At 45.4% G+C, this 13,975-nt stretch overlaps 1 protein-coding gene across 2 annotated transcripts in view; it reads right to left on the bottom strand.

Moving 5' to 3' along the window:
- Positions 1-13,975, bottom strand: part of LOC120977492 (complement factor B-like) — an 84,203-nt gene that overhangs the window by 39,029 nt on the left and 31,199 nt on the right. For both annotated transcript variants that reach the window (XM_040405471.1, XM_040405470.1), the window contains 3 exons: positions 8,272-8,410; positions 5,326-5,457; positions 4,772-4,867 (listed from right to left, as the gene is read on the bottom strand). In XM_040405471.1, coding sequence (XP_040261405.1) covers positions 4,772-4,867; positions 5,326-5,457; positions 8,272-8,410 — 367 coding nt within the window. The remainder of the gene's footprint in view (positions 1-4,771; positions 4,868-5,325; positions 5,458-8,271; positions 8,411-13,975) is intronic.

Genomic DNA, 13,975 nt, shown 5'->3' on the forward strand with positions numbered 1-13,975 from the left:
GAACTTTTTGGTCTAAACTTCACTCGTCGTGTTTGGAGGAAAAAAGAAGGATGAGTTGCATCCCAAGAACACCATCCCTACTGTGAAGCATGGGGGGTGGCAACATCATGCTTTGGGGGAGCTTTTCTGCGAAGGGGCCAGGACGACTGCACTGTATTAAGGAGAGGATGAATGGGGCCATTTATTGTGAGATTTTGAGCAACAACCTCCTTCTCTCAGTCAGAGCATTGAAGATGGGTCTTCAAACGTGACAACGACCCGAAGCACACAGCCAGGATAACCAAGGAGTGGCTCCGTAAGAAGCATATCAAGATTGTGGAGTGGCCTAGCCAGTCTCCAGACCTAAATCCAATAGAACATCTTTGGAGGGAGCTGAAACTCTGAAACCCCGAAACCTGACAGATCTAGAGGAGATCTGTGTGGAGGAGTGGTCCAAAATCCCTGTTGCAGTGCGTGCAAACCTGGTCAAGAACTACAGGAAACGTTTGACCTCTGTAATTGCAAACAAAGGCTTCTGTACCAAATATTAACACTGATTTTCTCAGGCGTTCAAATACTTATGTTCAGCAGTGCAAGACAAATACATTATTTAAAAATCATACAATCTGATTTTTTTTTATTCTGTCTCTCAGAGTGGGAATGCACCTACAATGTGAATTTCAAACCCCTCCATGATTTCTAAGTGGAAGAACTTGCAAAATCACAGTCCAATTTTGGTGAGCTCGTGCAAATTGTAGCCTCTTTTTCCTATTTGTAGTGGAGATGAGTGGTACCCGGTGGGGTCTTCTGCTGTTGTAGCCCATCCGCCTCAAGGTTGTGCGTGTTGTGGCTTCACAAATGCTTTGCTGCAGACCTCGGTTGTAACGAGTGGTTATTTCAGCCAACGTTGCTCTTCTATCAGCTTGAATCAGTCGGCCCATTCTCCTCGACCTCTAGCATCCACAAGGCTTTTTGCCCACAGGACTGCCGCATACTGGATGTTTTTCCCTTTTCACACCATTCTTTGTAAAAGCAGGAAATGGTTGTGCGTGAAAATCCCAGTAACTGAGCAGATTGTGAAATACTCAGACCGGCCCGTCTGGCACCAACAACCATGCCACGCTCAAAATTGCTTAAATCACCTTTCTTTCCCATTCTGACATTCAGTTTGGAGTTCAGGAGATTGTCTTGACCAGGACCACACCCCTAAATGGATTGAAGCAACTGCCATGTGATTGGTTGAATAGAAAATTGCATTAATGAGAAATAGAACAGGTGTTCCTAATAATTCTTTAGGTGAGTGTATATATATATATATATATATATATATATATATAGTGACACAGTGAGGGTTTGTGTCTGGCAGGGCAGGTTTTTTCCTCCCAGCATGTGCGTCTGGGCTGGTTTCCAGCCAGGTGAGGTCAAATACTGGACCGGAGTTTAAGTGCCTGTCCGGGTTTTTGCAGCACCTGGCTGTCCTTAAATAGGCTCAGCCCAAATGTCTCTGATTTTGGGATCTGAGGCTTTGTGCCGTGCTGGAGGGCTGAGAGCCGCACGCTGGGGAAACAGGCCCTTTAAAGTCTGCTGGGGACTACTGGAGGCAGAACTGCCAGCAAGGTGACTTGTGTTATATGAACTTTCCATTGTGTTTGAATTAACACCAAGACTGCAAAGTTACTGCTGTTTTGTGCAATTGCCTCAAGTGTCAATAAACACTGACGTTTTGAGTTAAGAACTTGTATTTTGCCTCTGTACTGCCCCCGCTTACCCCATCTACCTGAGCGAAACCCCACAATATATACAGTAAATATACATTTTTTTTTCTTTATATCAGCCACTTTACATCCTAGAAAAGTGGAAGTAAACTACACAAGGTAAACCTCAATCTGGCCATAGACATGTAATAACTCTTATTTGGCTGACAGCTCTCCCCCTATTCTCCCGTACACATTCATGTGTAGTACCCCAGACTTGGGGTTATTACTATTGTGTACTTTGGTAACTACATTTTATATACACTGCTCAAAAAAATAAAGGGAGCACTTAAACAACACACTGTAACTCTAAGTCAATCACACTTCTGTGAAATCAAACTGTCCACTTAGAAAGCAACACTGAGTGACAATCAATTTCACATGCTGTTGTGCAAATGGGATAGACAACAGGTGGAAATTATAGGCAATTATCAAGACACCCCCAATAAAGGAGTGGTTCTGCAGGTGGTGACCCCAGACCACTTCTCAGTTCCTATGCTTCCTGGCTGATGTTTTGGTCACTTTTGAATGCTGGCGGTGCTTTCACTCTAGTGGTAGCATGAGACGGAGTCTACAACACACACAAGTGGCTCAGGTAGTGCAGCTTATCCAGGATGGCACATCAATGCGAGCTGTGGCAAGAAGATTTGCTGTGTCTGTCAGCGTAGTGTCCAGAGCATGGAGGCGCTACCAGGAGACAGGCCAGTACATCAGGAGACGTGGAGGAGGCCGTAGGAGGGCAACAACCTAGCAGCAGGACCGCTACCTCCGCCTTTGTGCAAGGAGGAACAGGAGGAGCACTGCCAGAGCCCTGCAAAATGACCTCCAGCAGGCCACAAATGTGCATGTGTCTGCTCAAACGGTCAGAAACAGACTCCATGAGGGTGATATGAGGGCCCGACGTACACAGGTGGGGGTTGTGCTTACAGCCCAACACCGTGCAGGATGTTTGGCATTTGCCAGAGAACACCAAGATTGGCAAATTCGCCACTGGCGCCCTGTGCTCTTCACAGATGAAAGCAGGTTCACACTGAGCACATGTGACAGAGGTGACAGAGTCTGGAGACGCCATGGAGAACGTTCTGCTGCCTGAAACATCCTCCAGCATGACCGGTTTGGCATTGGGTCAGTAATGGTGTGGAGTGGCATTTCTTTGGAGGGCCGCACAGCCCTCCATGTGCTCACCAGAGGTAGCCTGACTGCCATTAGGTACCGAGATGAGATCCTCAGACCTTGTGAGACCATATGCTGGTGCGGTTGGCCCTGGGTTCCTCCTAATGCAAGACAATGCTAGACCTCATGTGGCTGGAGTGTGTCAGCAGTTCCTGCAAGACGAAGGCATTGATGCTATGGACAGGCCCGCCTGTTCCCCAGACCTGAATCCAATTGAGCACATCTGGGACATCATGTCTCGCTCTATCCACCAACGTCACGTTGCACCACAGACTGTCCAGGAGTTGGCAGATGCTTTAGTCCAGGTCTGGGAAGAGATCCCTCAGGAGACCGTCCGCCACCTCATCAGGAGCATGCACAGGCGTTGTAGGGAGGTCATACAGGCACGTGGAGGCCACACACACACTACTGAGCCTCATTTTGACTTGTTTTAAGGACATTACATCAAAGTTGGATCAGCCTGTAGTGTGTTTTTCCACTTTAATTTTGAGTGTGACTCCAAATCCAGACCTCCATGGGTTAAAAAATTTGATTTCCATTTTTTTATTTTTGTGTGATTTTGTTGTCAGCACATTCAACTATGTAAAGAACAAAGTATTTCAGATGAATATTTAATTAATTCAGATCTAGGATGTGTTATTTTTGTGTCCCCTTTATTTTTTTGAGCAGTGTATTTCATATGCAGTTCTGTGTGATGGTATACACTGTATGTCTCTTTTACTTTGCCATCTTGTCCAATGGCAATGGCTGGCTGTAGCAGGGCTTAACTAACCTGTTCCACCCCTCCTGGGACAGTGGACTCATTCAGCTTCCAGCCAGGAGGAGGAAGCCTAGATTTAGTTCAGTCTATAGTAAGAGATAGGCGGAGAGGGGTCCTGTCCTAATAATGGTGGAGAGTAGGTAAGCAGCTCATAGAGCACCCACACTGAGGGACCACTTCTGAGAATCAGGATCCAGATAACCCTTTCCTGCCCAAGAGTGAGAGCTCCTTGAGACCTCACTCTCAAGAATTGAAGAAATAACTCAGGTGAAGCCTTGCGATCCCAGACAGCAGAGTGAACTGCGACATCACTCTTATAGACACTACTGTGAGGTGAGGGAATACGGCTAAAGACACCCTCATCACTAAACAACCACTAGGCCAGCAACATCTAAGTGCAGAACTGCAACCATACAACCTGCCACCATATCTCCTCAGCTGGTGCCAGAGAAGAATCGCACCAAAGACTGCTGCCACTGTATGTATTTTCAAGTTCTACATTGCACCTAGTAAAAAGGACTTTGCTGCGTTCAACTTTGTCCTCATTCTTTAGTGCTAAAACTTTCACTGCAACTGACTCCAGGGAGCAATGGCCCGAGGTAGGACACCATGATGCTACATCACTACATCAGGGTCACTACCACTCCCATCCTCTACACCGGCTCCCACTGGAGCATGCTGCACATTGTTTATGTAATGAATGGAAGAGGGGAAAAAAGCCACTACCAGCTTCCTCTTATCTACCTGCTCACAAAAGGCTCAGGTATTGAAATCCAACATGCCCCATACCTATCTCTCCTGACATCAGCCATCAGGGTTAAGTCGGAAGGCCTCTTACACATTAGATGGACAGCAGAACCCAATGAAATCGGCAAGTTCATCCAATACTTCAAAAGAACATGGCCAGCTTTAGGGTGTTTTTACTTCTAGTAGGCGTAATAAAGGAATGGCAGAACACAAGAACACAGAGTCATAAGAATGGATGATCCAGAATTGTTATTACATGGGGAATGCAAGTAGTTGATAAAACAGACATTTCAGGAGAGGGGACATGTCCTCTTTAAATGAGGCACACTTATAATTATATACCACATATATTCCATACCCAGATAATCTTCTCGTTCACTGTCCTTCTTGATGTCCAGAATTTCTCTGATCCTCTTCACCTCCACTGTAGGGTCTCCACCCATATTGTGTTTTCCTAAGTGGGTGAAAGGTAAATGCTGTCAGGGCAAGGATAAAGAACTTGCTGCAAATTAGAGGAGGAAGATGAGAAAAGTATTAGACTATGTTTTTTGGGGCCTCAGAAACCATGATTTTTGAGGGCCCACCTTCATACCTTCTGTCCATCTTGCTAACACTACACATACACAGGAAACATCATCAATAAGATCCAAAGTTATATGTGAATCATCCCAAAAAAGTAGACCCTATGGGCAAGTGATTGGATCCAACAACTCGAAATTAGGCTTTCTGCTGGAAATTTAGGACCTATCATATTGTCAGAGCCAGACTTGCCCACCAGAGGATCTGACAATATGAGAATCTGATAGAGCACTGGCTATGAAATGAAGAGGAAACAAGGCTGAGATGGTATTTGTGAGGGCAAGGGAGATTTTGAGGAGTAATCTGAAGGACCAGCTATGATTTGATACTTGCCATCTGTGATCAGAAGGATAACATTTTTAGTTTTCAGGAAATTTTGTGGATCTCTCACATTTTGCAGAGACAGCATTGCGTAAACTTTAGCCAGAGCCCCCCGAGTATTCGTTCCCTGTTTATCTCCATGTGCTGCAAAAAAAATATATATATGAATAATAATAGTAAACATAATGTTGAGGAAAGATAGAGGTACCATAGACTGTCTTCAGGTGTTTCCATAATATATGGGTCATCTAAATGTTTCAAGGCTTAAAGGGATTCTGTCACCAAGTTTTAGGTTATAGATCTGCGGACATGCACGGCTAGATCGGCGCTGGCATGTCCACAATATACCGGTCCTATAGGGCTGTGTGCTTTTATTTTCTTTAAAAAAGGATTTTAGAGATATGTAAATTAGTCTTGTAAGGTGACCAAGGGGCTGTACGAACCTTCCTGGTGCCCAGCTCGCCCGCCTGTGAAGGAGCCCAGCTCTGCCTATGTCCTCCGAATATTCTCCTTTCGTCACCGTTAGATAGCCATAATCTCGCGATGCGCAGTGCCGGTATAGTGTTCCTTCCCTGTGCTGGCATCAGCCTCAGGGAAGGAACTGCGCATGAGCGAGCTCGCGCATCGGGAGATTGCGGCTATCTATCGATGACGAAAGGAGGAGATTCAGAGGACATAGGCGGAGCTGGGCTCCTTTACAGGCGGGCGTGGCTGGGCACCAGGAAGGTTCGTACAGCCCCTTGGTCACCTTAAGAGACTAATTTACATATCTCTAAAATCCTTTTTTAAAGAAAATAAAAGCACACAGCCCTATAGGACCGGTATATTGCGGACATGCTAGTGGCGATCTAGCCGTGCATGTCCGTATCTCTATAGCCTAAAACTTGGTGACAGAATCCCTTTAAGGTGGATTTAGACAACCTATCACAGAAGAGAATGACTTTTCATATAAAACTTAACTTTTACTTCTAGATATTAAAATAATACCCCACAACATTTAGAAGATATGATAACATACTGTGCCAAAATAGAGAAGGCAGAGCCTTCCACCGACCGGAAGTAGCGCATTAGTGCCGATGTTCCGTTATTTTTTGCTACCTGTGAAATTTTGCTACCCTCGTCACTTCCTGTTGTGACGTAGCTGCAACGGAAGGTTTGGAAGGAGGTGTGTCTCGCTGCTCGCCACCAGAGTGGCTGAGAAGGAGGTGTGTCGGCGCATCCGCACAACGACGGGGTAGGCAAATTTCACACTTAGAGTTGCTGTGAACGCGCCAAGGGTAGGTAAAAATAACGGGCCACTGCGCATGCGCGCCTAGGGGAGGTAAAAATTACGGTAATTTTTTCCTACCCTGGGCGCGTTCACAGAAACTCTAAGTGCGAAATTTGCCTACCCCGTCGTTGTGCGCCTGCGCCGACAGACCTCCTTCTCAGCCACTCTGGTGGCGAGCAGTGAGACACACCTCCTTCCAAACCTTCCGGTGCAGCTATGTCACAACAGGAAGTGATGAGGGTAGCAAAATTTCACGGGTAGCAAAAGATAACAGAACACCGGCTTTGCGATTAGTTGCCTGAGGAGGAGGGGTGTTCTATTAGTGTCAAATTCAAGCTATTTAAGGCTGATTCACCATTATGTGAGCGCACCTTACTACACCAGTATGCCTATATCATTCTGCTATTATCATTGATGCCTAGGAATACTGGATTACTTACCTTTGGTCCCCTGATGAACCAGCTCGAATGACACTGGGGAAACGCGTCAGGACAAGCATTCATCATATTCACTGGCAGGGTCGCAGTAGGTGACAGCAAGGGCTTAGCCACCGAGAGGTGGGGTCCCCCCTTTCGGGGCAGGTGCTCCGCCTTTAGGCAGGGGTAGCATTTAGGGATACATCAGGGAAAAATTCCCCCCTGTCCTGACCTCACTTCTCGTATGCCAAGTATCCAAGCCGTCGGTCTCTAAACTGTAAGTTGTTGCATCTTTGTTTACTTGGATGGTTTTATCCTGGACACGTCCAAAGTAAGGCTCTGCCTTCTCTATTTTGGCACAGTATGTTATCATATCTTCTATATGTTGTGGGGAATTATTTTAATATCTAGAAGTAAAAGTTAAGTTTTATATGAAAAGTCATTCTTTTCTGTGAGAGGTAATTTTTGTACTTTTTAACTTTATAGTTTTTTTCAGTGATAGCCCTTGGATTTAGACAAACCAATGATCATCCAGATTATCAGGAATAACCACTCCTACGAACGCACGTTCTGGATAATCAGAATAACGAAATGTGACGCCGATCTCTCTATCCTGTCGTTTGTGCAGGAACCACCAATCATCGTTTCTGGGCAGCAGATTGCAGTCTAAACAGCCATCTGCTGCCTAGAAACAATGAATCTGTATGAGGACGAGTGATTGCTATACTGTATATACATACTGTGAAGGAGATCGCTCCATGTATATGCAGCGGTCTCCTTCACTGAGTGAGCAGCCAACTGTCAGGAAGAAACACTTCCTTCCCGACAATAGGCCTCTCCATCGGCCCGTGTAAACCCGCCTTTAGAAGGATCCTTTTCAAATAAGATTACAAAGTGTCCTCCTGATAGAACCCTCAGCGATCAGCTGTGTTTTGTGGGAAAGCTCAGTGTTTAGTTTCCCTATAGTGCTACCGCTGGGGAAAATAAGCATTACACCATGTCCATTCACATTAATGAGTTTCAGTAGAGCGTAAGACAGGCTAGGTCCTCCAGAGCAGGAGACGCCTTATGTATCTGCTCTTCCCTCTAGTCAAGAGAAGAGAGTGAAGAGATGAGGATCCTGAACAGAGGACCCCCCCAGAATTCCCTAATAGGTTATATAAAATGGGTTTTCTAAACGTTTTAACCTCAAGGACTTGCAGTCTTGTAGTGGTTAGCTGTGCCATTATATCATTAATAAAAATATGGGGAAAGCCACATGAACTACATTACCTGAATACTCAAATTCTTTCAACTTGTCGATGACCTTGTAAGCCTCTGTACTGTCATCGTCAGAGAGCTCAATGATGGGTTTTGCCTCTGTGGCGTACGAGATGATGGAATAGCGAGGGGAAAAATCAAAGCTGCTCATCTGTGGAGAAAATTATATCCATGTTGTATCCATCATATCCGGTGAAATAAAGCAAATGCAAAGAAGAACAAGAAGGTTACCCACAATGTCTAGTTTGCAGCCATCAACTATCAAAAGCAAGTTGGAACATGACAGCAATGACCTGACAGGTTGCTATAGGCAACAGCTCCATTGTTTAATAAGTGCCCCCTGATATATGTATGTAAACGAGCATAAAACACATTATCATGAAGTCATGGCTACTTCAATAAAATGGCCGGAGGCCAGAAGAACTCATCATGGACGACTCATTAGAGCAGTGCACTCCTGATGTAGGCTTCCAGAGGGCCCACAACCACCTAAACTGTCCAAGGACTTCGTGCAAATTGTGGTTTTACCACAGTTTTTCTCGAGAATTATGTGAAAAAACACAGCAGAACTGATTTGTGGCATGTTCTGCAGATACCTCTGAAGGTCCTCAATCCAAACGGGACAGAGAATAGCAAGAAAGCAGAGGGTGAGCTGCTGTAGAGGTGAATGGGGTCTGGTCTGGGGACGGTATTAGTTGAGGGGGTCTGTAGGGTCTGAATGTATTTATTAGCTTGCATTTAAGGGATCTGGTTTGGGGGAGGTCTAATCTGTTTCTGTACTTAGAGGGTCTTGTTTCGGAGCCTGCATTTATTTAGGAGGTCCAGTTCTAAGGATACATCCACATGGGGTGTATAAGCTGTGAATTTTCCGCTGAAGCATTGCACAGTAGCAGGATAAGAAATTTTAACAAATTCACACTTTATGTAAAAAAATAATAATAAATCCACGTGAAAATTGACATGCAGTGCAGATCTTAAATTTATACCTCAGATTTCTATAGATTTCACCCTTTGAACTGTATAGGATGAAATCTGCTGCAAATCCATAGCAACATCTGCATCAAAATCCATATATTGCTCGGATTCATTCAGATTTTGAACGAATACCACATGAATTCTGTTGCAGATTCAAGCAGAATTTGCAGCCGATTTTTCGGCTACTTTTTAATGTCCCACGTGACTGCTCCCTGCGGGTAATTTTTTTTTGTTATGGATTTGCTACAGAATGTAGTCATTGCAAGGAGTAAAATCTACAGAGAAAATCCACAGTATAAGGGCTCGTTCACACGACCGTGTGAAGCCCGTGCTGTGGACCGTAAATTGCGGTCCGCAATGCACGGGCATCGTCTGTGGGGCAGCCGCATGGGGATCGCAGACCCATTCACTTGAATGGGTCCGCGATCCATCTGTTCCGCAAAAAGATAGAGCAAGTTCTATCTTTTTGTGGTATGGAGGCACGGAACGGAACCCCAGAAAGCACTCCATAGTGCTTCCGTAGTGTTCCATTCCGCACCGTTCCACATCTCAGGATTTGTGGACCCATTCAAGTGAATGCTAAGTTCCAGCTAAATTTAATCACATTCATATATTGGGGTTAGAAAAATTCATCTACGTTCCAGCAAAAAAAAAAATCACAGTTTTATTGATATGCATTAAAAAAGATCCAGGAAGGACCTCCAATACCAGGACAAAAAATTACAATGAGGTGGTTTACTAATAGACTGCATCCAGATGAATGATAATGCTGCTGGGGAGAGGGGAATAGATTGTCCCTATACTTACCCCTATCCTAAAGCCTCAGCCCAGGGAGGACCCCTGATGGTGGAGACCCCCTGTCCACGTTCCTAGGCTATTATTAACCCTGTGTTATCCCTAAGGGTTTAAATGTCAATATGATATGGATACCCCCGGGTATGAGGCAGGGATAAAAAGTACACAAATACTGGATGCTATAGACAAAGTGCATATACAGTCGTGGCCAAAAGTTTTGAGAATGACACAAATATTAGTTTTCACAAAGTTTGCTGCTAAACTGCTTTTCGATCTTTGTTTCAGTTGTTTCTGTGATGTAGTGAAATATAATTACACGCACTTCATACGTTTCAAAGGCTTTTATCGACAATTACATGACATTTATGCAAAGAGTCAGTATTTGCAGTGTTGGCCCTTCTTTTTCAGGACCTCTGCAATTCGACTGGGCATGCTCTCAATCAACTTCTGGGCCAATTCCTGACTGATAGCAACCCATTCTTTCATAATCACTTCTTGGAGTTTGTCAGAATTAGTGGGTTTTTGTTTGTCCACCCCCCTCTTGAGGTCTGACCACAAGTTCTCAATGGGATTAAGATCTGGGGAGTTTCCAGGCCATGGACCCAAAATGTCAACGTTTTGGACCCCGCGCCACTTAGTGATCACTTTTGCCTTATGGCACGGTGCTCCATCGTGCTGGAAAATGCATTGTTCTTCACCAAACTGTTGTTGGATTGTTGGAAGAAGTTGCTGTTGGAGGGTGTTTTGGTACCATTCTTTATTCATGGCTGTGTTTTTGGGCAAAATTGTGAGTGAGCCCACTCCCTTGGATGAGAAGCAACCCCACACATGAATGGTCTCAGGATGCTTTACTGTTGGCATGACACAGGACTGATGGTAGCGCTCACCTTTTCTTCTCCGGACAAGCCTTTTTCCATATGCCCCATACAATCGGAAAGAGGCTTCATCAGAGAATATGACTTTGCCCCAGTCCTCAGCAGTCCATTCACCATACTTTCTGCAGAAGATCAATCTGTCCCTGATGTTTTTTTTGGAGAGAAGTGGCTTCTTTGCTGGCCTTCTTGACACCAGGCCATCTTCCAAAAGTCTTCGCCTCACTGTGCGTGCAGATGCGCTCACACCTGCCTGCTGCCATTCCTGAGCAAGCTCTGCACTGGTGGCACTCCGATCCCGCAGCTGAATCCTCTTTAGGAGACGATCCTGTCGCTTGCTGGACTTTCTTGGACGCCCTGAAGCCTTCTTAACAAGAATTGAACCTCTTTCCTTGAAGTTCTTGATGATGCTATAAATTGTTGATTGAGGTGCAATCTTAGTAGCCACAATATCCTTGCCTGTGAAGCCATTTTTATGCAATGCAATGATGGCTGCACGCGTTTCTTTGCAGGTCACCATGGTTAACAATGGAAGAACAATGATTTCAAGCATCACCTTCCTTTTAACATGTCAAGTCTGCCATTTTAACCCAATCAGCCTGACATAATGATCTCCAGCCTTGTGCTCGTCAACATTCTCACCTGAGTTAACAAGACAATTACTGAAATGATCTCAGCAGGTCCTTTAATGACAGCAATGAAATGCAGTGGAAAGGTTTTTTTGGGATTAAGTTAATTTTCATGGCAAAGAAGGACTATGCAATTCATCTGATCACTCTTCATAACATTCTGGAGTTTATGCAAATTGCTATTATAAAAACTTAAGCAGCAACTTTTCCAATTTCCAATATTTATGTAATTCTCAAAATTTTTGGCCACGACTGTACATATAATCAGGGTTAACCATATAGTCAACACTCAGAATAAACCTCGACGCGTTTCCCCCTAGTCAATACTTTGGCATCATCAGGAGGTAAAGATATCGATAATCGTTAATTTCTAACGATAATTTGTTTTCCCTTAGTCCTAACAGCAGCACAGATGGGGTTAACCACCCCCCATGGACTGGTAGGACCGTCGGAATTTTAATGAGCCCAAGTAATAATTAAACACTTAACCCTCCCCTATAAAGGAGGGAATCACCTCCAGCCCACTGTGTTATAGCAAGAAAGAACTAGTCTTACTAGGGTGGGAAATTTGTGTGCTGCTGTTAGGACTAAGGGAAAACAAATTATCGTTAGAAATTAACGATTCCCTTAAGTCCTACCAGCAGCACAGATGGAACCCCTAGGGAGGGCCATCATGCCTGGCAGAACTAAGAATAGTCTGCCCAAAGGCCGAGTACTCAGCTAATCTGGCATCTAGTATATAATGGGAGATGAATGTTGATTCAGAGCTCCAGGAGGCAGATTTGCAAATCATGTCGAGCAGAAGAAGACTCCTCTCGGCAAAAGAAGTGGCTACAGCCCTCGTAGAATGGGCTTTACAAACCCCGGAGGGTCTAGAGATTGGGAAACAAAGGATTCCTTATTAGCCTCCTTAATCCATTGACTGATGGATGGTTTAGATGCCTTACGGCCTTTAAACTTACCGGCAAACAGGATTAGAAGATTTACATCTTTCCTGAACTCCTTGATCTATCCACATAGATCCGGAGGCATCTCGAGACATCCAAAGGATGTATAGCAGGTTCCTCGGAGGAGGTAGAAGGTCTAGAAATAACCGGGAGGGATATCACCTGGTTGATATTCTGGAAAGAAGGAACCTTAGGCCTAAAGTACGGGAGAAATCTTAAAAGGACCCGGTCTTGCAACAAAATGGTATAGGGCTCGTGCGCTGATAGAGCTTGAAGCTCAGAGACCCTCTTGGCCGAAGTCACAGCAAGGAGAAAAAAAAGTTTCCATGTGACAAACTTGAAATCTACCTCCTCCAAAGGCTCAAAAGGGGGAGATGCTAACCCCTTGAGAACTACTGATAAATCCCATTGAGGGATGGGTTTCAGTACTGTAGGCTTTAATCTTTCAGCTCCTTTAACCTCTTAAGGACATAGGGCGTACAGGTACGCCCTTGTGCCCTGGTACTTAAGGACACAGGGCGTACATGTACGCCCTGTGTATTTTCGATCACTGCCGTGCGGCTGGCAGTGATCGGAACCCGGTGCCTGCTCAAATCATTGAGCAGGCACCTAGGCTAAATGCACGGGGGGGGTCCCGTGACCCCCCCATGTCGGCGATCGCGGCAAACTGCAGGTCAATTCAGACCTGCGGTTTGCTGCGATTTCTGCATTTTCTGATCCCCGCGGTCCCTGACCGCGGGGATCAGAAAGTTTATATGCCTAAAATAACGTTTTATTCACCCCCCCTGCACCCCCGAATGATTTTATGGTGGTGGGAGGTGCAGGGGGAGGGTTGCGGGCGGTGCGGGCGGTGTGGGAGGCGGGCGGTGCGGCAGGCGGGATCGCGATCCCCCGCCCGCCTCCCCTTGTATAATCGTTGGCTTCTAGTGGGTATACCAGGGTGCCAGCACATTGCTGGCACCCTGGTATAAACGGCTGACATCTGCGATGCGATGTCAGCCGTTTAACCCTTTCCATACAGCGGTCCGTACGGACCGCTGTATGGAAAAGGTTAACAGCGCAGGGAGCTCCCTCCCTCTCCCATCGGGGGGCTGCTGTGCCTTTGCAGCCCCCCGATGGGGAGGGAGAGAGCCCCCAGACAGCCCCCCGACAGATCCCCTCCTTACCCTTCCCCCTCTGCCCAGTTCTGACCAGTACTGAGCAGACGGGGAAGGTTCCCATGGCAACAGGACGCCTCTCAGGCATCCTGCTGTCCATGGTGCTGAACAGATCTGTGCTAAAGGCAGAGATCTGTTCAGACAGAGTGTAAGTAAAATACAGTACAGTGCAATATATATTGTACTGTACTGTATTATACAGACATCAGACCCACTGGATCTTCAAGAACCAAGTGGGTCTGGGTCAAAAAAAAAGTGAATAAAAGTGAAAAAAAGTAAAAATCAAAAAACACATTTATCACTGATTAAAAATGAAAAAAATAAAATTCCCTACACATGTT

Source organism: Bufo bufo, chromosome 8, assembly GCF_905171765.1.
Source record: "Bufo bufo chromosome 8, aBufBuf1.1, whole genome shotgun sequence".
NCBI lineage: Eukaryota > Metazoa > Chordata > Amphibia > Anura > Bufonidae > Bufo > Bufo bufo.